The sequence below is a fragment of the Bos mutus genome, chromosome 4 (assembly GCF_027580195.1).
Source record: "Bos mutus isolate GX-2022 chromosome 4, NWIPB_WYAK_1.1, whole genome shotgun sequence".
In the NCBI taxonomy this organism is placed as follows: Eukaryota; Metazoa; Chordata; class Mammalia; order Artiodactyla; family Bovidae; genus Bos; species Bos mutus.
This window is the reverse complement of record NC_091620.1, coordinates 108,680,773-108,707,130: the sequence shown is the minus strand read 5'-3', so window position 1 is coordinate 108,707,130 and position 26,358 is coordinate 108,680,773. Positions and strand designations below refer to the sequence as shown.

Below are 26,358 nucleotides of genomic sequence, written 5' to 3'. Positions count from 1 at the left end.
AGAAGGGGTGGTGGATGAATTAGGAGATTGGGATTGACATACATATACTATTGATACTATGTATACAGTAGATAACTAATAAGGACACTGCTGTAGAGCTCAGGGAGCTCTACTCAATGCTCCGTGGTGACCTAAATGGGACACACACAAACGGAAGGCAATCTAAAAAACAGGGCACGTATGTATACCTATAGCTGATTCACTCTGCTGTACAGCAGAAACTAACATTGTCAAGCAATTATAGTGTCAGGCACTCAGTCGTGGCCGACTCTGCGAGCCCACGGACTGTAGCCCACCAGGCTCCTCTGTCCGTGGGATTCTCCAGGCAAGAACACTGGAGTGGGTTGCCATTCCCTTCTCCAGTAAAGCAACTATACTCCTATAAAAAAATTTTTAAAAGAGCACAGTTAGAGAATACTACAAGCAACTTCATGCTCACAAATTTGACAAGTTAGAAGAAACAAACACATTCTTCAAAAACTACAAACTACCCAACACCAGCCAAAATGAAACAGATGATTAAAGACTTTGAATTTATAAAAAATATATAAAGAAATCTCTAGGCACAGATGGTTTCAGTGGAGATTTTACCAAACATTTTAAAGAATTTACATCAATTTTATACAATCTCTTCCAAAAAACAGAACAGAAGGGAACACTTTTCAACTCATTCTGTGAGGCCAGTATTACTCTGAGAGCAAAACCAAAGGCAGAACTACAGGCTAATATTGATCGTGAATTTACATGCAAAAATCCTTAACAGAATATCAGCAAACAGAACTCAGCAAAGTACAAAAAGAATAAGAAACCACTACTAGGTGGGATTTATTACAGATTTGCATGGCCAATTCAACATTTCAACATTAATCAGCCCCGTTAACATGCTCTGTTGTTGTTTAGTCACTAAGCCATGTCTGACCCTTTGCGACCTCATGGGCTGTAGCCTGCCAGGCTCCTCTGTCCACAAGATTTTCCAGGCAAGAATACTGGAGTAGGTTGCCATTTCCTTCTCCAGGGGATCTTCCCAACTCAGGGATCAAACCTGTGCCTCCTGCATTGACAGGTGGATTTTTTACTACTGAGTCACCAGGGAATCCCGATTTAACACCCTACCAACATCATAAAAAAGAAAATTCAAACAATCATATCAATAGAAATAGAAAAACAGCAGGGAGAGCATTGCCCAATTCCACACTATTTTCTCAATATCTAATAGCAGGCGCTCAAAAATATTAGTGAATGAGTAAATCTTTCCATCTATCGTATCAACAACCCTACATAACAGATGATTAAAACTCAAAGAGAGCGGAATTAAAAATGGCTAATCAGGTACTTCCCTGATGGCCCAGTGGCTAAGACTCTGCATTCCCAATGCAGGGGGCCCAGGTCTGATCCCTGGTCAGGGAACTAGATCCCACAGGCTGCGACTAGGAGGCTGTATGGCACAACGAAAAGACCCTACATGCTGCAGCCAAGACCAGGCGCAGCCATATACATATTTCTCAATTTTTTTTAAAGTTAAAAAAATGCTAATTAATGAAAATGAGCATATTTTAACCACATACCTTTCCTCCCGTGAGTAAAAGGGCTCCATTTCTAAGTCCTGCCACAAGGGACACCAGTTGCCGAGACAAAGGGCGCCCCAGGAGGCTATGAGTGATGTGCTCCATGGAGGAGACGCCTAAGGAATTCACTCCTCTGCAAAACATGTAAATTGCATGATCAAACGCTAAAACAGGATAAAATCTACCTATAAACAATTTGGAAATTTTCCTTCGTAGCCTAATGATTTATAAAAAGAGTAAAATCTTGGAAATTTTCCCTTACTTGAAAGTAAAATGATTTAATGCCAAATCTGAGTCACAGATTTTAAAACTAATTTTACTATTTTCATATATGTGCAGTAACTAGAAATTCTGTCCAAATAGGAATCCTTAAGGGGATTTGTCTTAATATACACATATATCCCCCTCAAAATGATTTCTGGCTTGTTAATCAACATTATCATACATGAGTGCTTTTAAAGTATTAGGATAACTGAAGACTTATTTCCTCTTAAACATCATCTTTGAAATCCAGTTTCAATCTGAAGATTACGCAAACATGAACTTCAACCTACTTCCTGATTCTGCCAGTTTATTTCTGATAATAAATTTCATAAATTATTAAAATTAGTCTGACCTGAAGAGTTTTTACTTTATAAAGTAGATTATTTACTTTAAAAAGCAGATTATTGTTGCTCTGTAGTTTAATCCTTTAACTAAAACCTTTCTAGGTTATACTATTACAGAAAATCAAATCACTACTACTACATCCATTAAAGGCCTCTGTGACAAATTCTAAGAAGTAACGGTTTATGTGAGATTCTTATACTGTATTAAGAGCTAAAGAAATTGAGGAGGTTCTTTTCAAATTTGTCTTAAAAGTTAAAGAAAACACAAATAATTCCCATCAATCAGTACATCTATAAGACAGTGAAGGAATAACTTAATTTGAAATATTTTTAAACATTCAACTAATGTCTTTGGATTTAACTTTCAAAGCGAATTTATTAATTTCAAAAAATTATTGTTTTATTCAAGCATGTATGATCCAGGTCATATCTAGTTGGCTCTCTTCTCACAGATCAAATCTCAAAGTAAAATTTCTAATAAGTTTCAGACTTTCAGTTTATCTCAGAAGAGAAGGCAAATTACTAAGCCAGGTGTGAAAACAGAAACAATCCTTGAAAAAACTATCTACCATTACATTAGTAAGACTAGTCAACGACACTGACATCTAATTTAATATTTACACATAAAAGCCCTAAGACAGGTAATGTTAAATGTGTCTAAACGTGCCAGTTTGGCCGTAACTTCTTACCCCAAGCAGTTCAGCTTTAAAAAAGGAAGAATAAAGTCAATTTCCTCACTGTTTTCTTCTTTTACCATAGGATCTAGAAGGACCTATAGTAGCAAGGAAAAATCAATTTTACATGTCAAAATAATACCTTTTGCCTGCTTTTCTTGGGTTCCAGGAAACTGAATTGCTGATTCTGTTACACCAGAGAGAAAAGATATACTGTGCATGCAAGATTATTACTTAAAACAGCCCTGACAATAATAATTTACTCATCTAAGGAATATAAATATTTAACAAGCAGTAAAGAATGTCTTCTTCATACAGTTTAGAGATATATCTTTATTTGCAATTTTGATTTATGTCGCATTCTTTTCACAATTTTCCATCTGTATAGTCTCTGAATGGTATTCCTTAAATTGTATTTCACCAAAGTAAAGAAATAATATCTAGTTTCAAACCACTGAAATTCTAAATGACTTTAATTCACCTTCAGTTCTATAATGACAGTAAATATCCTAACCAAAACATAATGTTCTAAAAAGAGTACTTTAAACATATATCTGGAAGAAAAGTAATCTGATAATAGTTGTGAAGAGTTGAGAATTTAAGAATTGACAAAATAATATGGGCTGTGCAGCAAAATTGCAAATAAAAATATGAAGTTAAAAAAAAAGTTACCCCCCCTCAGCTAAGTTTTCATTTGTTCCCATACTAGAAGAGTTTAAAATCATGATCCATTGGCCAGTTAACACGATCAATTCTATTCCTAGAACAGTTTTGCTGAAGCATCCATTTTAAATTTAGGATACATCAATCATTTGTTTAAGTAAGTTAAAGAGATTACAGAATAAAATATTTTAAATCAAGTTATTCCTTACTCTTATCATTTGAGTTTCTAATACAGTTTAGGATGCAAGGTCTTAACAAGTAAATTCATACTTTAGAATCAATCACATGTGAAAATATTATCATTAAATATTCAGTAGTACGTAATTACTTGTATTGTCATCTTCTGCAGCAGATTGGTACTCAACAGAAAAATATTTTTTTCTTTTTCCTTTTCCCAAGAATGAACTATATTCAGAGAAAACTCCTTCACCCCTATTAAAAAGAAAGTAATAAATGTAGTTAGTACTGAAGCTGAGATGAAATAATTTAAAATTTAAATTTATTTACATTTAAATAAAAGGATTCTTTGATACATAAAATCTACTGTTTAATTATCATTATTAGGTTTCCTGTTCATACCTATCACAAGATGGAAAAACAATGAAAAATTGTCCGACTTCTTTAATAGGAAAAATATGAAAATAACAAATAAAATATACTTACCATCTTTCATTTCCAGTTTAATGTACTCCTCCTCTGATACTATGAGAGGAACTGCGGTAGTGGCAGACTGCTGCAGCCATGAGTAGAACACAGTTTTTATGTCTTCTTCACTTACGTCTTCAGACTGCCAGAGGAAAGGAAACAAACAGTGGCGATATTCTACTACCTGAACTTAACATTCTTATTTTAATACCTTATCTTGCCAGTAAAACGATGGTCACAGGCACAGGTTTGGGACTTGACATTACAGTACAATGAGTATGGTGTGGCCTGAAGAAAAACTCATACAAATGGCAAAGTTTTAAATGCTCCTGTTTTCTATGCCCAGTGATACACAGAGCATAATTCAGCTCACTTGATAACCATTCCAACCCTATTCTCTCCTGCTTCCTGTGAAGCAAACTCTGTAGTCAGGGAGCGGGATCCTCTGTTCCCAGCTTGGAGCTGTGTGTGCACGTGTGTGGCTGCACTCTGGCCAACGAATTACCATCAGCAACCCAAGAGGAGGCCTTCTCTCCCGAACTGAACGGTGGAGAAACCCTGCAAGAAGAAGATGCCTTTCCTTCTGCTGAAAGGATGCAGATGTGACGTCTATCACCACCGTAAGCACCCTGCATCTGAGAGGAGGAGACAAAGGCTAAAGGTGACAGAGAGAACGATCGAAGGGGCCTGCGTCGTGCTTACGTGGTCTAACCACTGTGAGCTCCTCCAAACTTCTTTGCACAAGAGAAAAACAAACTCTTTGTGTGTTAGTCTCACTTTATTTTTTTTCTATGATGGCTGATACGTTCAACAAGTAGAGTGTTAATAAACTGTTCAAAAGATATGAAGAAATTCTGAGAAAAACTAATTTCTGAAGCTTTTAGATTAATATTACTAAGTTTAAACAAGCTTCTTGAAATACAAAACAGAACTAACCAAAATTCATATGTGAAGGACTCTATCTGCCTAGGAAAATAAACTTCTACCATTTTGCAACTCCCATATCTATTATCTAACAGCTTATATATAACAACTCATATCTGTTATCTCTCTTCATTCATTAGATCCACTGATTAAGCTTGGTTTAGAATACACTCACTACTAAAAAAGCAAGCTAAACTAAGAAAAGGCATCACTTTCCCACTCTTAAAAATCACAGAAATAAGTCAGTTACTTCTTTGTATATTATTGGAAAATGGGATTAAAGACCTAGAGAAAGTCATAACATGAAAATGAAAACTTTTAAATCAAGAATTTTAGAATCAGAAAGCAACTCATAGTTCCTCTAGAATCAAACACCTTTCTGTCCTAAAGGATATAATCAGCCTAGAGAGACCTGCCGAGGTCACAGAGCTCCCACCACAGCACACAACTAGGGATAGGCAGGGGAATACCCCATTGCTGATACCAGAGGGAAAACACAAAACTCATGAGCAGTGGCTAATTACTTTTGTACATAAGACCTAGTTTTTGAAAAAAAATATCAAGATCAATAACCACGTTAAAAGCAGAGCTCCCATAAACTTAAAAAAAAAAGAGAACTCAGAACTTTATAAGTCAGAGCCATAAAAGTTCCACATTACAAATCTTTTATACTGTGGCCTATATGTTTAAAGATTACTTAAGAATATCAATGCAATATAGACAGCAAAATATCTGACTCTGAAAATCCTGGAGTTATCAAGACAATGTTAAATTACCTTCACATGGTTTTTAAAAAGATACTGAGAGACAAGACAGAGATAAGAGGGCAAGCAAAAGGACCTCAGCTCACCTCTTCTCAAGAAAAGAGCTAAATCACAGCTAACTGCTGTATAAACATCTACAAAAAACCCTGAACCTACCATAAAAGATATTCTACATCCAAAGAAAAGAAAAGCCACAATAAGACAGCAGGGGGGTGCTTCTGTGATATAATCCAATCCTACACCCACGGGGTGGGAGACCCACACACTGGAAAATCATAGTATGGCAGAAGTTCTGCCACAGGAGTGAGAGCGCTCTGGGCCCCGTGTCAGCGGCCCAGGCGGGGGTCTGGCACCGGGAGGAGGAGCCATCAGTGTCTCTGGCCAGTGAAGGCCAGTGCAGCTTCCAAGCCAGTGCTCAGCAAGGCTTCACCCGCACTACGATGCAGGGCTAGACAGTGAGGCCACGGGAACCCGGGCGGAACTGCCCGCAGGCTGTGGGCGGCTCCCTGGGGAGGCGGGGACTGGCTGGGGCTCGCTGTGAGGACAAGGACAGCAGTGGCAGGGGCTCCGGGCACTGTTCACAGGCGTGAGCTCTCCCGGAGGCCTGGCCTCCCCAACAGCCTGCAGGCTCCAGCACTGGGACGCCCCAGAACCACCACCAGGGCGGGAGCACAGCCCAGCTCAGGAACAGACAGGCTGCCCAAAGGTCTCCCTGAGCCAACATTGGCCTCCGAACACATCCTTGACACAGCCCTGCCGACAGACAGACAAGACCTAGACCCACTCACCGGGGGGCAGGCAGCAGTCTCTCCCAACAGGAGGCCTGCACACGCCCCTGGATCAACCTCACCAACTAGGGGGGAGACAGCAGAAGCAAGAAGAACCACAAACCTGTAGCCTGAGGAACAGAGACCACGAACACAGAAAGTTAGAAAGTATGACCCAGCTGAGAAACCAGATAAAACCCCAGAAGAACAACTAAGTGAAGTAGAGACAGGCAATCTGCCTGGAAAAGAATTCAGCGTAATTAGAGTAAAGATGACTCAAGATCTCAACAAAACAATGGTGGCATAGACAGAGGACACAAGAAATGTTTAACAAAGAACCAGAAGCTTGAAAAAACAAGCAGAGATTTAGGAGAGGTGGCAAGAACACACAGAACTGTCCCAAAAAGCTCTTAATGACCTGGATAACCAAGACAATGTTGTCACTCAGCAAGAGCCAGACTTCCTGGAGTGTGAACTTAAGTGGGCTTTAGGAAGCATTACTATCAATGAAGCTAGTGGAGGTGATGGGATTCCAGCTGAGCTATTTCAAATCCTGAAAGATGATGCTGTTAAAAGTGCTCCACTCAATATATCAGCAAATTTGGAAAACCCAGCAGTGGCCACAGGACTGGAAAAAGTCCGTTTTCATTCCAATCCCAAAGAAGGGCAGTGCCAAAGAATGTAAAAACTACCACACGTTTGCACTCATTTCTCATGCTAGTAAGGTTATACTCAAAAATCCTTCAAGCTAGGCTTCAGCAATACTTAAAAACCAAGACCTTCCAGGTGTACAAGCTGGACTTAGAAAAGGCAGAGGAAAGGGAACCCTCTTACACTGTTGGTGGGAATGCAAACTAGTACAGCCACTATGGAGAACAGTGTGGAGATTCCTTAAAAAACTGCAAATAGAACTGCCATACAACCCAGCAATCCCACTGCTGGGCATACACACTGAGGAAACCAGAATTGAAAGAGACACGTGTACCCCAATGTTCATCGCAGCACTGTTTATAATAGCCAGGACATGGAAGCAACCTAGATGTCCATCAGCAGATGAATGGATAAGAAAGCTGTGGTACATATACACAATGGAGTATTACTCAGCCATTAAAAAGAATACATTTGAATCAGCTCTAATGAGGTGGATGAAACTGGAGCCTACTATACAGAGTGAAGTAAGCCAGAAAGAAAAACACCAATACAGTATACTAACGCATATATATGGAATTTAGAAAGATGGTAACAATAACCCTGTATACGAGGCAGCAAAAGAGACACTGATGTATAGAATAGTCTTTTGGACTCTGTGGGAGAAGGAGAGGGTGGGATGATTTGGGAGAATGGCACTGAAATACATATAATATCATATATGAAACGAGTCGCCAGTCCAGGTTCGATGCACGATTCTGGATGCTTGGGGCTGGTGCACTGGGACGACCCAGAGGGATGGTACGGGGAGGGAGGAGGGAGGAGGGTTCAGGATGGGGAACACGTGTATACCTGTGGCGGATTCGTTTCAATATTTGGCAAAACCAATACAATATTGTAAAGTTTAAAAATAAAATAAAATTAAAAAAAAAAAAGAAAGAAAAGGCAGAGGAACAACATTCACTGGATCATAGACAAAGCAAGGGAATTCCAGAAAAAAAACTACTTCTGCTTCACTGACTATGGGAAAGCCGATCACAACAAACTGGAAAATTCTTAGAGATGGGAATACCAGACCATCTTACCTGTCTCCTGAGAAACCTGTATGCGGGTTAGGAAGCCATAGTTAGAACCTTACAAGGAACAACAGACTGGTTCAAACTTGAGAAGAGAGTACGTCAAAGCTGTATACTATTTAACTTATACAGAGAGTACATTATACAAAATACTGGGCTGGATGAGTTACAAGCTGGAATCAAGACTGCTGGGAGAAATATCAACAACCTCAGATATGCAGATGACACCACCCTAACAGCACAAAGTGAAGAGGAACTAAAAAGCCTCTTGATGAAGGTGAAAGAGCAGAGTGAAAAAGATGGCTTACAACTCAGCACTCAAAAAGCTAACATCATGACATTTGGTCCCATCACTTCACGGCAAACAGATGGGGAAAAAGTAGAAGCAGTGACAGTTTCTCTTCTTCTGTTCCAAAATCACTGTGGACAGTGACTGCAGCCATGAAATCAGAAGCTTGCTTCTTGGGCAGCAAGCTGTGACAAACCTACAGTTGTATTAAAAAGCAAAGACATCACTTCACTGACAAATGTCCATATAGTCAAAGCTAGGGTCTTTGCACTACTCATGTACTGATGAGAAAATTAGACCATAAAGAAGGCTGAGTGCCAAAGAATTGATGCTTTCAAACTGTGGTGCTGGAGAAGATGCTTGAGAGTCTCTTGAACCGCAGGAGATTAAACTAGTCAATCCTAAAGGAAATCAGTCCTGAATATTCATTGAAAGGACTGATGCTGAAACTCAAATATTTGTATATCAATATTCACAGCAGCATTAATCAGAAGTTTAAAAAAAAAACAAAAAACAGCAGAAATAACCCCAGCATCCATCAACAGATGAATAAACAACATGTATATATACATACAATGGAATACTATGCAGCCATAAGCAGGAATGAAGTTTGATATATGCTATAGTGTGGATAAACCCTGACAACACGTTAAATGAAATAACAGAGACACAAAAGGCAAATATTGTATGATTTCACTTAATATAAGATCTAGAATAAGCAAATTCAGAGACTGATCGCAGTTGAGAATTGGGGGAGGAAAGGGTGGGGAGTGATTGCCTAATGGGCACAAAGTTTCTATTCAGGGCATGGGAAAGTTTCAGAAATAGTGATGGTTTCATGTTATAAATGTACTTAATGGCACTAAATTGCACACTTAAAGAGTTAAAACAGCATTTTATCTTATATGTATTTTATCACAATAAAACCAAAAGGCAATAAGACTTCGTTGCCCTTCTAGAATAAAGGAGTACATTCTTATTACTTAGCTAAAGCAGCTAGAAATTTTACAATGCATGTAAAATAAGTGTGATATAACATATAAATGTGAACTCACCAAGTTTTCTGTAGGTTGTAGTTTTAGAGATCTCGGAATGTTAGGGGTAATTTCCACTGGAGTTATTCTGACAACTGCATGCATTTCTATATTTAGTCTCTTTCTCAGGTCATGTGGAATCTGAAATATATAAAAGTGAATTTAAAATATAAATGTTAAAATCTTGATTAAGAAATATTCCACAGCATAAATGCTGATATTAATTTCTATCAACTCAGGTGAATGATAAGATACTGCCATGACTGACAGTATAGGTGGGCATTCAGGTACTAATACTAACATTTCAATTTTTCCCTACAGTTGTTTCTTTAACGTCCTCTTCAGAAGGTGATCACTTTTGGTCTCTCAGGTTAAGGCAGCCTGAGCTCCTGGTGGCAGCTAACTGCCACCTCTCACTGGCCACACTCCCAGCCTGACCGCAGAGTGGCAACTGCAGGCTCCTCACCGCCGTCTCTCCTGGTCTCCAGGACTTGGTCACCACTTTTTCACCCCATCCTCACCATATAACATCAAGGAAATAACAGTGCTTCCTGCCTAATGGCAGAACGATTAGCAGAAACAGACAGGTCCATTAACAAGTTCAGACAATATGATTTTCAAGATGCAGTGGGACCTTCTTGAGTAAGAGATTAGAGATAACAGAAAATATGAGGCACGGTTGGAGCTTTAAGAATGATGTAGGCTGAAGAGATCACAACCTGTAAGTCACTGACCTCAAGGTCACAGTCCAAACTGTGAGAGTAAAAGAAACCTACTAAGGAGACTCCCTTTCCTTTCCATCGTTCTTCCCTGTTCCAATAATCTTCCTTCAAAATTAGGTTAAAATAAAGGAGGCTGGTGACTCATTTCCTGTAAAATTAGCATCTGAAGTTGGGATGAGGAGGGGAAATGCTGGGTGCACTACTCTCGCTCTCCATCACAGTAAAGGAACAATACCAGCAGGGCAAGGAGCTTTCTGGGTGCCTCTGAACCCCGGTCATCTCACCCCGTGGGTCTCTCCCTACACTGGGCATTTCCCCCAGTACATACCAAGAGATTCCTTTGCTTTCAAGAAGGTGGAAGCAAATCTTCAGGCATTAAAGATGTGAGGCTTCGTAGGGCACTCCATTTGAAGCATGAACTCAAGAGTCAGCCTGCCAGGGTTTGAATCTTATTCTACTTACTGACTTGTTACCCCAGGCAGGTAATTTTGACCTCTCTGGGCCTGTACCTATCTTAGCTTTACCTGTCCAAGTTTATTAGCCAGAAACACACACAAAAACACACACAAACCTTACCCAAACAAGGACTTTACCCTGCAATCAGAAATGTGTCCCCATGGGAACTGTTGTTGTTAGGCACTCAGTCGTGTTCGAGTCTTTGTGACCCCATGGACTGTAGCCGGCCAGGTTCCTCTGTCCATGGGATTCTCCAGGCAAGAATACTGGAGTGGGTTGCCATTTCCTTCTCCAGATCTTTCCAAACTAGGGATTAAACCCTGGTCTCCTGCATTGCAGGCAGATTCTTTACCATCTGAGCCACCAGAGAAGACTAGAGGAGGGGGGACTTTAAATAGTATTTATTACACTGGTTTTCAACTTGTGCATAAAATATTATAATATTTTAGTTCAAAATTTGGGCAAGTTCAAGCAACATAAAATTATTTTCTAAGATTTATACTAACCCATTTGCTACACACCAGAAACAAACAACATTGTAAATGAACTATAGTACAATTTGGGGCTTCCCTGGTGGCTCAGACAGTAAAGAATCTGCCCGCAATGTGGGAGACCCAGGTTCAATACCTGGGTTGGCAAGATCCCTTGGAGAAGGAATGACTACCCACTCCAGTATTCTTGCCTGGAGAATTCCATGGATAGAGGAGCCTGGTGAGCTATAGTCCATGGGGTTGCAAAGAGTCGGACACAACTGAGCAACTAACACAATATTTTTTAAAAAAAGACTTATACTAACCCAGACTTTCCCAAGATGAAGCACGTCTAAGTTTTTGGTGTATTTAATGGCATTCTTCAGTTCCTCAAGTCCATTCCAGACTACCTTTAGCACACAGGCCTTGCCAGCTTTGTGACTATGGTCTGGGCTAACCTGTTTTTGATCTAGAGGCTCTGACATCTGCTTCTCTTTTTCAGGTGACAGGACATTTTGCTTTGTTCTACTTTGCTGTTGCTTTGGAGAAAGCAGTTTCACTAGCTTTCCATAGGTCACAGTGAAGCTGGGCTCCACATCAAAATATTCCTGGTCCCATGGAAATACATGAATGGCATAATGTTTGTGAAACACAGAAGTTGCTGATGCCTTACACATGCTGGGAGGCTGGGATTTGCATACTCTGAAAATATTGTCCAGAGGAACAACTGCTGACTGCATGTTTTTGAAAGCATTGACTTCAGTTAACCCCCAGGATGTGTCTCGTTTCTTCTCAGACCCAGAAGAGAAAATGCTTCCTATCATAGTCCATAAGCTTGGGATAAATGATGAGTCAATTCTACCCTCTGATTCTCTTTCTTTAGACCCAGCGACTCCTACAGTATTTGATTGAAGTTGCTTGGTTTGAAGTTCTTTTGTCAATCCTTTTTGGTCTCTTCCATAATGATGAAATTTCCCAGGTATACCCTCTGCTTCTGAAAATGTACTCTCTTTGGCTTGGCGGGTCTTTGGCTGAATCAGGAGTCTGCTGTCGGTTTCCAGCCTTCCATAAGGAGCATCTGGTATCAGTGCAGCTGTACAGAAAACAAGGGTCATTAGTGTGCACTGACCTCTACTTTGGAGTCAATGCGACAGTGAAGAGTATGACAGAAAGTGTTACAACAGCACCTACCAATCTGGATAAATATGTAAGTCTGCTGATCAACCCAGACCGGAAAAATGGCTTTTGGAAAAACTATTCGAATCTGATCTAGAAGGTGCTGTTCAAGGAAAGCAGCATGCAGCTCCTAGAAATAAACAAAAAGGTCAGTTCCCTTTACGTTTTGTCTATTTCATGTTTAGAAAGGAAACCTCAACTCTTTCTTATAAAGCAAACCTACTTGGTTTAGAACACCACTCAGAGAAGAGAAATCTAAAGACACAGATATTTTGGGGGATCAGATCGAGATGGAGGAAGAGTAGGATGGGGAGTTCCCCTTCTCCCACAAATGTGCATGTGCAATTGTTCTCACAGAACATCTAGTGAACATTGGTAGAACATTTTCTAGATTTCCAAGGGGCAAAAAATCTCCATTTAACTGTGAAGGACAAAACAAAGAAAAAAAGAGACAGAGAGAAAGGAATCTGGACAGGAGCTAAGAGAGGGGAAAGGTTTCTCCTCGCTTGGAAGCCCTGTCACAGGCGGAGCGATCAGTGGGGACAGAGGAGAGGGGCTCTGGAGTCTCAGAAAGCATAGCAACTGGTTTACAGAGGGCAATGTAGAGACAGACCCGCACAGATGGTCAGTACTGCCACCAGGCCCTGCCCAGTCTCAGATGCTCATCCACAGAGGCAGGTGGGGGCCGAGGCTCAGGCTTCAGAGGCAGAACTGGGGAGAGGACTGGGGTTGGCAGTATGGACAGCCCAAGGGGACTAGCATGTCACGTGCCCCAACCAAGGGAATATGGGGATAAGCCTGGGCCCACCAGAGAGGTAGGGTGATATTGTTAGGGGGCATGCAAGGAGAGGCGCAGGATCTCCACAGAACTCCTCTCCCTCTGTGTGCTCTCAGATGACAGGGCACCACCTACACGAGCTCCGGGGTAGGCACAAGCGGCCGCTACCACCTCAGACTCGAGGTAGCTGCAGACCGCAGCAGGTGGCAGGCACTGCCACCACCAAGGGTCCCATGACTGAGCACCGACTGCTGCTCTTGCCTTTTTGGGACTGTGCGTGGGCCAAGCACCTGCACACCCCTTATCAAGTGGATAATGGACAGCACATGCAGAGAAAAGAGACAGCAAGCATTCAAACCGAAAACAACCCTCAAAGAAGTGTTATATCCACACAAGCTATGCAGGGACGCTCTCACATATAAACAGTCCTCCAAGGCTACAGTAGATGACTGTTTCTCCTAAACTCACAGACTAAGAGAAATATAAGTAAAATGAAGCAGCAGAGGAACTACTCCCAACTAAAAGACCAAGAGAATTCCCCTAAAGGAACAGTGAAACAGATCTCGTCAGTCTAATAGACACCAACTTCAAAGAGAGGTAATGAAAATGCTAAGGGGATTAAGAAAGGCTATCATCAGAAGTGCAAACTGCTATAAAAAGGAACTAGGGCCTATAAGGAGCCAAGAAAAGTTAGAAAATTCATTTGCCAAGACGAAAGTTGAGCTTAAGGTAATGAATACCAGAATAAATAATGCAAAAGAAAGAATAAGTGATCTGGAAGACAGAACAAAGGAAATTACACGAAACAGCAGACAGAAAGCCAAATGAAAAAAATTAAAGCAATATGAGACCCACTGGATAATAATATAAAGTACATTGATCTATGTGTAATATGTTTTCCATGAGAAGAGAAAAGGGGATTGAAAGTGTATTTGAAGAAATTACGACTAAAAACTTCCCAAACCTAAAGAACCAGATATCCAGATATAGGAAGCGCAGAGGATCCTAAACAATATGAATCCTAACAGACCTACCCAGAGACATACTATAATACAAATGGCAAGAGTTAAAGAGGATTCTAAAGGCAGCAAGACAAAAACAAAGAGTTAATTACAAGGGAACCCCCATAAGCCTATCAGCTGATTTCTCTGCAGAAACACTGCAGGCCAAAAGGGAGCAGCAAAATATATTCAAAGTCTTGAAAGGGAAAATTCTGCAATCTAGAATATTCTATCCAGCAATATTATTGTTTAGAATAAGAAGAAAAATACAGAATTTCTCAGGCAAGCAAAAACTAAATGAATACACCAATAGTAAAACTATGGAAATATTAAAAGATCTCTAAATAGAAAAGAAGCAAGGAGATATAGAAAGGGAGAAATCATGACTGGAAAGTAAATCATTTAAGCTGGCTAGTATAAATATCCAAAAAAAAGGAAAAAATCTATTTGTGAAAGTGATGATAAATACAAGCAACAGCAAAAAGATAAACATGAAGATGTAAAAAAGGACATCAAAATCATAAAATGTGGGGAAGGACAGTAAGAAAATGCACATTTTTTTTTTTTTTAGAATATGTTTGAGCAGATATGACTATCAGTTTAAAGCAAGCAGATATACAAAAGGGTTAACATACTTAAAAAACAGGGCAGTCACAAATCAAAAACATAAAATAAAGGCACAAAACCCAAAAAGAAGCATAAAGTAAGCCATCAAACCACAAAAAGAAAGAGGAAGAAAAACAAAGAATCAACTGGAAAACAAGGTTTAATATGGCAATACATACATATGTATCAATAATTACCTTAAATGTCAATGGACTGAATGCTCCAATCAAAAGACAGAGTGGCAGACTGGATTAAAAAAAAAAAAAGACCCTACAGTATGCAGCCTATATGAGACCCACCTTATGGCAAAGGACACAGATTAGAAGTGAGGGGACAGAAAAAGATATCTCATGTATTGGAAATAAAAGGAAAGCAGAAATTACAATACTTAACATCAGACAAAACAGACTTAAAAACAAATGCCATAAAGAAAGATAAAGGACAACATATAATGGTAGAGGGAGCAATACGAGAAGATGTTATACTTGTCCACATACATGCACCTAATCCAAGAGCACCCAAATATATAAAACACATACTGACAGACATGAGGGCTTCCTTGGTGGTTCAGTGATAAAGAATCTGCCTCTAATTCAGGAGACGTGGGTTCAATCCTTAGGTTGGGAAGATCCCCTGGAGAAGAAAATGGCAACCCACTCCAGTATTCTGCCTGGGAAATCCCATGGACAGAAGGAGCCTGGATGACTACAGTCCACCGGGTCAGAAAGAGTTGGACACGACTTAGTGACTAAACAACAACAGACATAAAGGGAGAAACTGACAGCAAGACAATAATAGCAGGAGACTTTGACAGCCCACTCACATCAAAGAACAGATCTAGACAAAAAATCAATAAGGCAACAGGAATCCTAAATGACCCAACAGAACAGTTACACATGCCCCCAAAGTAGAATATACGGAGAAGGCAATGGCACCCCACTCCAGTACTCTTGCCTGGAAAATCCCATGGACGAAGGAGCCTGGTAGGCTGCAGTCCATGGGGTTGCTACGAGTCGGAGACGACTGAGCGACTTCACTTTAACTTTTCACTTTCCTGCATCGGAGAAGGAAATGGCAACCCACTCCAGTGTTCTTGCCTGGAGAATCCCAGGGACGGGGGAGCCTAGTGGGCTGCCGTCTCTGGGGTTGCACAGAGTCGGACACGACTGAAGCGACTTAGCAGCAGCAGCAGCAAAGTAGAATATACATTCTTTTCAAGTGCACATGGAACATTTTCTAGGACTGACCACACAGTAGGGCATAAACTAACCTCAACAAATTCAAGAGTATAGAAAGTATTTTAGGCATCTTTTCCAACCACAGTGGCACAAAATTACCAATCAACCACAGGATAAGGAATGAGGAAAAGATTACGTAGAGACTAAACAACATGCTACTAAAAAACCAATGAGGAAATCAAAAGGAAGTTAAAAAATACCTTGAGACAAGTACAGTCAGAACACAATACAAAATCTATGGCCTGTAGCAAAGGCAGTTCTTAGAGGGAAGTTCATAACAATAAAGGTCTTCCTCAAAAAACAAGAAGAATCTCAAACAACCTAATCTACCACATAAAAGAATTAGAAAAAGAACAAACAAAACCTAAAGTTAGTAGAAGGAAGGAAGTAATAAAGAGCAGGGAGGACATACATCAAGATTAAAAAAAAAAATAGAAAAAAAATTATGAAAACCAAGAGCTTGGTCTTTGAAAGGGTAAACAACATTGACAAACCTCTGACCAGGCTCACTAAGAAAAGAGAAAGAACCTATATAAAGACAGTAAGAAAGGAAGAAGGACAAATCAACAAATCCTGCACAAATACAGAAACCCATAAGAGAATACTGTGAACAATTAAATGCGGGGAACTCCCTGATGATCCAGTGGTTAGGACTAGCAGCTCCTCACTGCCATGGCCCAGGTTCAATCCCTGGCTAGGGAACTGAGATCCTGAAAGCTGCACAACATGTCCAAAATACAAAAACAAATTATATGCCAACAAATTTCACAACCTGGAAGAAATTGACAACTTTCTAGAAACATACAGCCCACTGAAATTGAATCAAGAAATAGATAAGTTGAACAGACCAATCACTGAAAGTGAAATAGAATCTGTAGTGATAAACCTCCCTACAAACAAAAGCTATGACAGACCTAGACGGCATATTAAAAAGCAGAGATAGCACTTTGCCAACAAAGGTCCATGTAGCTAAAGCTACGGTTTTTCCAATTGTCATGTATGGATATGAGAAAAGTGAAAGTGAAAGTTGCTCAGTTGTGTCCAACTCTTTGAGACTCCATGGACTATGTACAGTCCATGGAATTCTCCAGGCCAGAATACTGGCACGGGTAGCCCTTCCCTTCTGCAGGGGGTCTTCCCAATGACTCTACCAGCTGAGCCGCAAGGAAAGCCTAAGAATACTGGAGTGGGTACCCTATCCCTTCTCCAGTGGATCTTCCTGACCCAGGAATTGAACCAGGGTCTCCTGCATTGCAAGCAGATTCTTTACCAACTGAGCTATCAGGGAAGACCTATGGATATGAGAGTTGGACCATAAAGAAGGCTGAGCACCAAAGAATTGAGGCTTTTGAACTGTGGTGCTGGAGCAGACTCTTGAGAGTCTCTTGGACAGCAAGATCAAATCAGTCCATCCTAAAGGAAATCACCCCTGAATATTCACTGAAAGCACTGATGCTCTCTTCACATCTGGCCCCCTGATGTGAAGAGCCGACTCATTGGAAAAGACTCTGATACTGAGAAAGACTGAAGACAGGAGGAGAAGGAAGTGACAGAGGGTGAGATGGTTGGATGCCATCACTGATTCAGTGGACATGAACTTAGGCAAACTCTGGGAGATGGTGAGGGACAGGGAAGCCTGGTGAGCTGCAGTCCATGGGGTCACAGAGAGTCGGACATGACTTAGCGACTGAACAAGAAAGAACAAACCAAAGTCCAGGACCAGCTGGCTTCACAGGTGAATTCTACAAACATACAAGAATAATTTATACTGGGCCTTTTCAAACTCTTCTAAAAGACGGAGAAGGAGGGTACACTCCAAAAGATATTCTACACAGCCACCATCATCCTGATACCAAAACCAGACAAAGATACATCAGAAAAGAAAGGCACAGGCCAGTATCTCTGCTGACTACAGATGCAAAAATTCTCAACAGAATATTAGCAAACTGAATCCAACAACACATAAGAGATCATACACCACTACTAACTGAGATGCATCCCAAATTCACAAGGATGGTTTAACACATGGAAATCAGTCAATGTAACACACCACAGAAACAAAAGAAAAGTCAAAAGAACACATGGTCATCTCAACAGACCCAGAAAAAGAATCTGACAAAGTTTAACTCTCCTTCACAGATCACAGCCTTGTCATAGTGAAGGGACTTGAATAACTCAATGAAGTTAAGAGTCCTGCCATGCAGGGCCACCCAAGACAGATGGGTCACAGTGGAGAGTGCTGACAAAAAGTGGTCCAATGGAGAAGCGAATGGCAAACCACTGGAGTATTCTTGCCGTGAGACCCCCATGAACAGCATGAATAGGCAAAAAGACGTGACACAGTCTGGAAGGTGTCCAGTATGCTACTAGGCAAAGAGCAGAGGGCAATTATTAATAGCTCCAGAAAGAATGAAGCAGCTGGACCGAAGTGGAAACAACACTCCAGATGTAGATGTGTCTCGTGGTGAAAGTAAAGTCCAATGCTTAAGGAGCGATACTGCATAGGATCTGGAATGTTAGGTCCATGAAACAAGGTTAATTGCATATGGTCAAGCGGGAGATTGTAAGAGTGAACATCAACATTTTAGGAATCAGTGAATTAAAATGGATGGGAATGGGAGAATTTAATTCAGATGACCATTACATCTACTACTGTGGGCAAGAATCCCTTAGAAGAAATGAAGGAGCTGTCACAGTCAACAAGAGTCTGAAACACAGTACTTGGGTGTACTCTTAAAAATGACAGAATGATCTCAGTTCATTTCAAGGCAAACCATTCAACATTACAGTAATCCAAGTCTATGCCCCAACCACTGATACCAAAGAAGTTGAAGTTGACCAGTTCTGTGAAGACCTACAACATCTTCTAGAATTAACACCACACACACACACACACACAAATGTTCTTTTCATCATAGGGGATTGGAATGCAAAAGTAGAAAGCCAAGAGATACCTGGAATAGCAGGCAAGTTTGGCCTTGGAGTACAAAATGAAACAGGGCATATGCTAACAGAATTTCATCCAGAGAACACACTGGTCATAGCAAAGCCCCTCTTTCAACAACACAGAAAGACAGCTCTACACATGGACGTCACCAGACAGTCAATACTGAAATCAGATTGATTATATTCTTTTCAACTAAAATGGGGAAGCTCTATACAGTTGGCAAAAACAAGACCTGGAGCTGACTGTGGCTTGGATCATCAACTTCCCATTGCATAAAAGTTCAGACTAAAATTGAATAAAGTAGGGAAAATGACTAGGCCATTCAGCTATGACCTAAGTCAAATCCCTTATGGTTATACAGTGGAGGTCTTGAATAGATTCAAGTAATTAGATCTGGTAGACAGAGTGCCTGAAGAACTATGGATGGGGGTCTGTGACACTGTACAGGACGCATGACCAAAATTATCCCAAAGAAAAAGAAATGCGAGAAGGCAAGGACGTTGTCTGAGGAGGCTTTATAAGAGTTGAGGAAAGAAGAGAAGCAAAAAGTAAAGGAGAAAGGGAAAGACAGTCCCAACTGAATGCAGAGTTCCAGAAAATAGCCAAGGGAGATAAGAAGGCCTTCTTAAACCAACAGTGCAAAGAAATAGAGGAAAACAATAGAATGGAAAAGACTAGAGATCTCTTCAAGAAAACTGGAGATATCAAGGGAACATTTCCTGCAAGGATGGGCACAATAAAGGACAGAATGGGTAAGGACCTAACAGAAGCAGAAGAGATTAAGAGATTAAGACAAGGTGGCAAGAATACACAGAAGAACAATACAAAAGAGTTTTTAATGACCCAGATAACCACGATGGTGTGATCACTCACCTAGAGTCTGATATCCTGGAGTGTGATGTCAAGTGGGCCTTAGGAAGCTTTACTAACAACAAAGCTAGGGGAGGTGATGGAATTCCAGCTGAGCTATTTCAAATCCTGAAAGGTGATGCTGTGAAAGTGCTGCACTCAGTATGCCAGCAAATTTGGAAAACTCAGCAGCGCCCATAGGACTGGAAAAGGTCAGTTTTCATTCCAATCCCAAAGAAAGACAATGCTGAAGAATGTTCAAATCACTGTACAATTGCACTCATTTCACATGCTAGTAAGGTTATGGTCACAATACTTCAAGCTTAGGCTTCAACAGTACGTGAACTGAGAACTTCCAGGTGTACAAGATGGGTTTAGAAAAGGCAGAGGAACCAGAGATCAAATTGCCAATATTCGTTGAATCATAGAGAAAGCAAGGGAATTCCAGAAAAACATCTACTTCTGCTTCATTAACTAGGGCTTCCCTGGTGACTCAGCTGGTAAAGAATCCACCTGCAACGCAGGAGACCTGGGTTCAATCCCTGGGTTGGGAAGATCCCCTAGCGAGGAGAACGGCTACCCACTCCAGTATTTTGGTCTGGAGAATTCCTTGGATTTGCAAAAAGTCAGACACACAGCTGAGCAACTTTCAGTTTTTTCACTTTCATTAACTATGTTAAAGCCTTTGACTGTGTAGATCACAACAAACTGGAAAATTCTTAGAGATGGGAATACCAGACCACCTCACCTGCCTCCTGAGAAACCTTTAATGTAGGTCAAGAAGCAACAGTTAGAATTGGATGTGGAACAACAGAGTGGTTAAAAATTTGGAAAGGAGTATGACAAGGATGTATACTGTCACTCTGCCTATTTAACTTATATGCAGAGTGCTGCTGGCTGTGCTTAGTCACTCAGTTGTTTCCAACTCTTAGTGACCCCACGGACTGCAGCCCACCAGGCTCCTCTGTCTTGGGGATTCTCCAGGCAAGAATACTGGTGTGGGTTGCCATGCCCACTTCAGGTGATCTTCCCAACCCAGGAATTGAACCCAGGTCTCTCACATTGCAAGCAGATTCTTTACTGATTGAGTCACCAGCCCAAGAATACTGAAGTAGGTAGCCTCTCTCTTTTCCAGAGGATCTTCCCAACCCAGGAATCAAACCAGGGTTTCCTACATTGCAGCTGAGCTACAAGCTCAACTACGAGGGAAGCCCTATATGCAGAGTACATCGTGCTAAATGTTGGACTGGATGAATCACAAGCTGGAATCAAGATTGCTGGAAGAAATATCAACAACCTCAGAGTATGTAGATGATATTCCTTTAATTGCAGAAAGTTAGGGTGAAAAAGCTGGCTTAAAACTCAACATTACAAAAACTTAAGGTCGTGACATCCAGTCCCATCAGTTCACGGCAAGCAGAAAGGGAAAAAGCAGAAGCAGTGACAGATTTTATTTTCTTGGGCTCCAAAATCACTGCAGATGGTGAGTGCAGCCATGAAATTAAAAGATGCTTGTTCTTGGGAAGGAAAGCTGTGACAAAACTAGACAGCAGAGTAAAAAGCAGTGACATCACTTTGCTGCAAAGGTCAGTGTAGGCAAAACTATGGTTTTTCCAGTAGTCATGTATGGATGTGAGAGTTGGACCATAAAGAAGGCTGGGCACTAAAGAATTTATGCTTTTGAATTGTGGTGCTGGAGAAGACTCTTGAGACTACCCTTAAGACTACCAGAGATCAAACCAGTCAATCCTAAAAGAAATTAATCCTGAATATTCATTGGAAAGACCAATGCTGAACCTCCAATACTTTGGCCACCTGATGCGAAGAGCTGACTCACTGGAAAAGACCCTGATAGGAAAGATTAAAGCCAAAAGGAGAAGCAGGCAGCAGAGAATGAGATGGTTAGACAGCATCACTGACTTGGACAAGAATTTGAGCAAACTCCAGGAGATAGTGAAGGACAGGGAAGTCTGGTGTGCTACAGTCCACGGGGTTGCAAAGAGTCAGACAGGACTTCACGACTGAACAGCAACAACGTGATAAAAACTCTTTCAAAAGAGGGTACTGAGAGAACATATCTCAATATAATAAAAGCCTTTTACAACAAACCCACAGCCAATGTAACCCTGAACGGTAAAAAGCCAAAAGCATTCCTGCTAAAATCCAGAACAAAACAAGGATGCCCACTCACTGCTTTTCTTCACCATAATATTGGAAGTCCTAGCCACAGCACTCAGACAGAAAAAGAAATAAAAGGTATTCAGATTGGAAGGGAAGAGGTTGAATTGTCACTATATGTAAATGCATCCCTACTCAGTCACTCAGTTGTGTCCAGCTCTTTGTGACCCCAGGGACTGTAGCCCTCCAGGCTCCTCTGGTCATGGGATTCTCCAGGCAAGAATACAGGAGTGGGTTGCCTTGTCCTCCTCCAGGGGATCTTTCTGACCCAGGGATCGAACCCTAGTCTCCTGTGTCTCCTGCACTGCATGCGGATACTTTATCACCAGGGAAGCCCTGGTGCGGATGACATGATACTATATACAGAACACCCTAAGGTCTCCATACAAAAACTACTAGATCTAATGAATGAACTCAGCAAAGTAGCAGCATACAGGATTAACACTCAAAAATCAAGTTCTACCTTACTTAGTAATTTGGAATACGATAACATGGCAATGGATGAAGCATTACTTTGGAAATATGAAAAACTCAGCATTGTTATAGTTGTGGTCAAGAAATGAATAAATTAAAGATAAAAAAAAATCAGTTGCATTTGTTTTATATTAACAGTGAAGTATCAGAAAGGAAATGTAAGAAAACAATACTTTTAAACTTGGACCAAAATAAAATACCTAGGAATAAACCTGACCAAGGAGGTGAAAGACTTAGACGCGGAGAACTATAAAGTATTAATATAGGAAATTAAAGAGAATTCAAAGATATGGAAAGCCATCCCATGCTCTTGGACTGGAAGAATTAATATTGTTAAATGGCAATACCACCCAAAACAATCTACAAACTTCACGGAATCCGTACCAAATTACCCATGACATTTTTCACAGAACTGGAACAAATAATCCAAAAATTTATATGGAACCATAAAGACCCAGAAGTGCCACAGCAATCCTGAGGGAAAAAAACAAAGCAGAAGGTGTAAGTCTCCCAGATTTCAGACAATACTACCATAAACAAAACAATGCGTGTTGGTACAAAACCTGACATGTGGATCAGTGGAACAGAATGGACAGCCAAGATATAAACCCACACACCTATGGTCCATTAATCCATTCATCTTCAACAAGAATATAGGAAAATCAAATGGGAGAAAGTCTCTTCAGCAAGTGGTGCTAGGACAGTTAGACAGCTGCGTGTGAATCAGTGAAGTTAGAACACACCCTCACATCATGCACAGAGATAAACTCAAAATGGCTTAAAGACCTAAACACAAAATATGACATCATGCAACTCCTAGAAGAGAATACAAGCAAAGCATTCTCTAACATAAACTGTGCCAATGTTTTATTAGATCAGTCTCCCAAGGCAACAGAAATAAAAACAAAATAAACAAATGGGACCTAATCAAACTTACAAACTTTTGCACAGGGAAAAAAAAAAAAGGATAAAAAGACAACCTAAGGAATGGGAGAAAATATTTGCAAAATGATATAACTGACAAGGGCTTAATCTCAAAAATATATAAACTTCTCATGTAATTCAAGAAAACAGCCAATCAAAAAAAAAAAAAGCAGAAGACCTAAGTAGACATTTCTCCAAAAAAGACATACAGATGGCCAGTAGGTACACGAAAAGATGTTCAACATTACTAATTATTAGAGAAACCAAAACCAAAACTACAATGAGGTATCACTTCACCCCAGTCAGAATGGCCATCATTAAAAAGTCTACAAGTAACAAGCACTGGAGAGGGTGTGGAGAAAAGGAAACCGCCCTACACTGTTGGGAGGAACCTAAGTTGGTGCAGCCAACAAGACAGTATGGAGTTTCCCCAGAAATCTAGAAATAGAACTACTATATGATCTAGCAATCCCACTCCTGGGTATATATCCAGACAAAACTATAATCCAAAAAGATACACGCACCCCTATGTTCAGAGCAGCACCGTTCACAACGGGCAAGATATGGAGACAAGCTGAATGCCCATCAACTGATGGATGGATAAAGATGCGGTGTGCATATACAGCAGGATACTTTCATTCTTTTGTAAAAAAGAACAAAACAATGCCATGTGCAGCAACATGGATGCAACTAGCTATGGGATACGAAGTGAAGTAAATCGGGAAGAGAAAGACAAACACCATACGATATCATTTACACGTGGAATCTAAAATATGGCACAAAATGAACATATGTACTAAACAAAAACAGACTCACAGACAGAAAAGACCTGTGGTTGCTCAAGGGGCAGTGGAGGGCAAGGGAAGGACTGGGGATCTGGGACTAACAGATGCAAATTACGTACAGAATGGATAAACAGCAAGGCCCTACTGTTCGGCACGGGGGACTGTATCCAATCTCCTAGGGGTAAATCATAAGGGACGGGAACAAAAAGAAATGTATACATGTGCATCATTGAGTTACTTTGCTGCACAGCAGAAATTAGCACAGCACTGTAAACAACTATACTCCAAAAAAACATACAAGACACTGATATTTTGAAGCAGTTTGACCTTAAACTTGGATAGTGCTCATTTTGTTTTCTTTACCAGTATCTCCCAATCATCTGCTGACAGGGGTTCCACCTCAACTTGCTGACAAGACACCACATGGGAACAAGGCTTGAGAAACACCTGGAAAAAAATTAAAGGATAAAACTACCATTAAAAGACTTTTTAATATCCCTGGAAAATAGGAACTTCTCTCTTTTAGCTCTGTAGTCACGTGTGTGTGTAGTCCTTTATTTGACAAATATTTATCAAGCTCTTCTTAGGTAGGTGCTGATATACTCAGCATTTTAGAAAAAAAATTTCACAACTATAAAATAAAGGGAAATACATCCTAGCACACTACACGTTTTAAAAAATAATATAAACATAACCATTTAAAGAAAAAAATGTAAGTTAAAAAATAGAAGAAAAACAATGATGTCATCAAGTCAAGGCTTGATCTAGTATATAAATACTATTGTTTCTAGATGTTCCGCAACAAACTTCAAGCCATGGTGCTTCTGGAAAAGTTAGTCACACACTGAAATAGAGATCAGAACCAATCATTTAGAATTATTCAGAAGTATAATCATTCACAGCTAAAATATAGTGAAATAAATACTCTGTCACTCCAGTCTACAGAGACACAGGAAGGTTAGTGTCTCTCAGGAATCTGGAATCCACTCACTTTCTTTCCACTTCTATGGGCATTTCTGGGGATTAGAGGAGTAAGAGCCCCCGAGGAGTAAATGCTCCCTCTCTCTTTTGTGGGTTGGAGCAGAATTTCCCCGAGCGTCTTGCCCGCTCCCCAGTTGTTGCCCTCGGCGCCTCCCACATACACCACTCGAAAGGCGGGACTCTGAGGAGGCATAAAGCGAGAAGCTGGTGTCTGGTCAAGCCAGTCCACTTCCTGCCCCCATCAATGACGGGGGCACAGCGCCTTAGTGGAGCCGCTGCAGTCCATACAGGGAACGTGCAGCAAATTAGACAGCAAATTCACTTTAGAGCAGATGGGAATTAAAAACAAGCAGGACTGTTCAGGGTTCGGATATTTCCCAAAGAGAAGTGCCATGTACACAGAGAGCAGAATTGTTAGTTATTTCCATAACTTGCTATGGAAACCTGGGCAAAACAGTCCATTTCCCTAGGTTTGTAGAACAAGGCAGCAAAGTCAGTGATTTGTAAGGCTACTCTGGTGCTAAAGTTTGAAGATTCCAGCAAAAATTTAAGGTAAGCAAGAGACTACTGCTAGGCCAATGGATTTCTCATCAGTGGCTTATTATCAGAAATGCACGCGAACAAAACTAACCTGTGTTCAAAATAAGTTAAAACTTATTTTGAGAAACTGGTATGTGAATGCTAAATCGCTTCAGTCATGTCCGACTCTGTGCGACCCTATGGACAGTATAGCCGCTAGGCTCCTCTGTCCATGGGATTTTCCAGTCAAGAATACTGGAGTGGGGTGCCATGCCCTCCTCCAGGGGATCTTCTGGGCCCACGGACTGAACCGGAGTCTCCTGCATTGGCAGGTGGGTTCTTTACCACTAGCGCCACCTGGGAAGCCTCATGAGAAACTGGTAATAGAAAGCAATTTAGCCCCATCTATCAAATTTGTATATGTGTGGCACCCTAGACTTGGCGATTCAGTTTTGAAAATCTATTTCATTTCTGGGAATTCCCTGGCAGTCCAGTGGTTAGGGCTCCATGCTTGCACTGCAGGTGCCACACATCTGACCCCTGGTAGAGAAACTAAGGTCCCACGTGCTCCACTGTGGCCCCCCCCACCAGAAAAAA

General features: G+C 40.7%; 1 protein-coding gene across 3 annotated transcripts in view; it reads right to left on the bottom strand.

Annotated features, from left to right (window-relative positions):
- PEX1 (peroxisomal biogenesis factor 1) overlaps nt 1-26,358 on the bottom strand; it is an 81,478-nt gene that overhangs the window by 47,090 nt on the left and 8,030 nt on the right. For all 3 annotated transcript variants that reach the window (XM_070369859.1, XM_070369858.1, XM_070369860.1), the window contains 8 exons: nt 24,625-24,708; nt 12,497-12,611; nt 11,632-12,398; nt 9,679-9,798; nt 4,174-4,297; nt 3,839-3,942; nt 2,863-2,945; nt 1,566-1,698 (listed from right to left, as the gene is read on the bottom strand). In XM_070369859.1, coding sequence (XP_070225960.1) covers nt 1,566-1,698; nt 2,863-2,945; nt 3,839-3,942; nt 4,174-4,297; nt 9,679-9,798; nt 11,632-12,398; nt 12,497-12,611; nt 24,625-24,708 — 1,530 coding nt within the window. The remainder of the gene's footprint in view (nt 1-1,565; nt 1,699-2,862; nt 2,946-3,838; nt 3,943-4,173; nt 4,298-9,678; nt 9,799-11,631; nt 12,399-12,496; nt 12,612-24,624; nt 24,709-26,358) is intronic.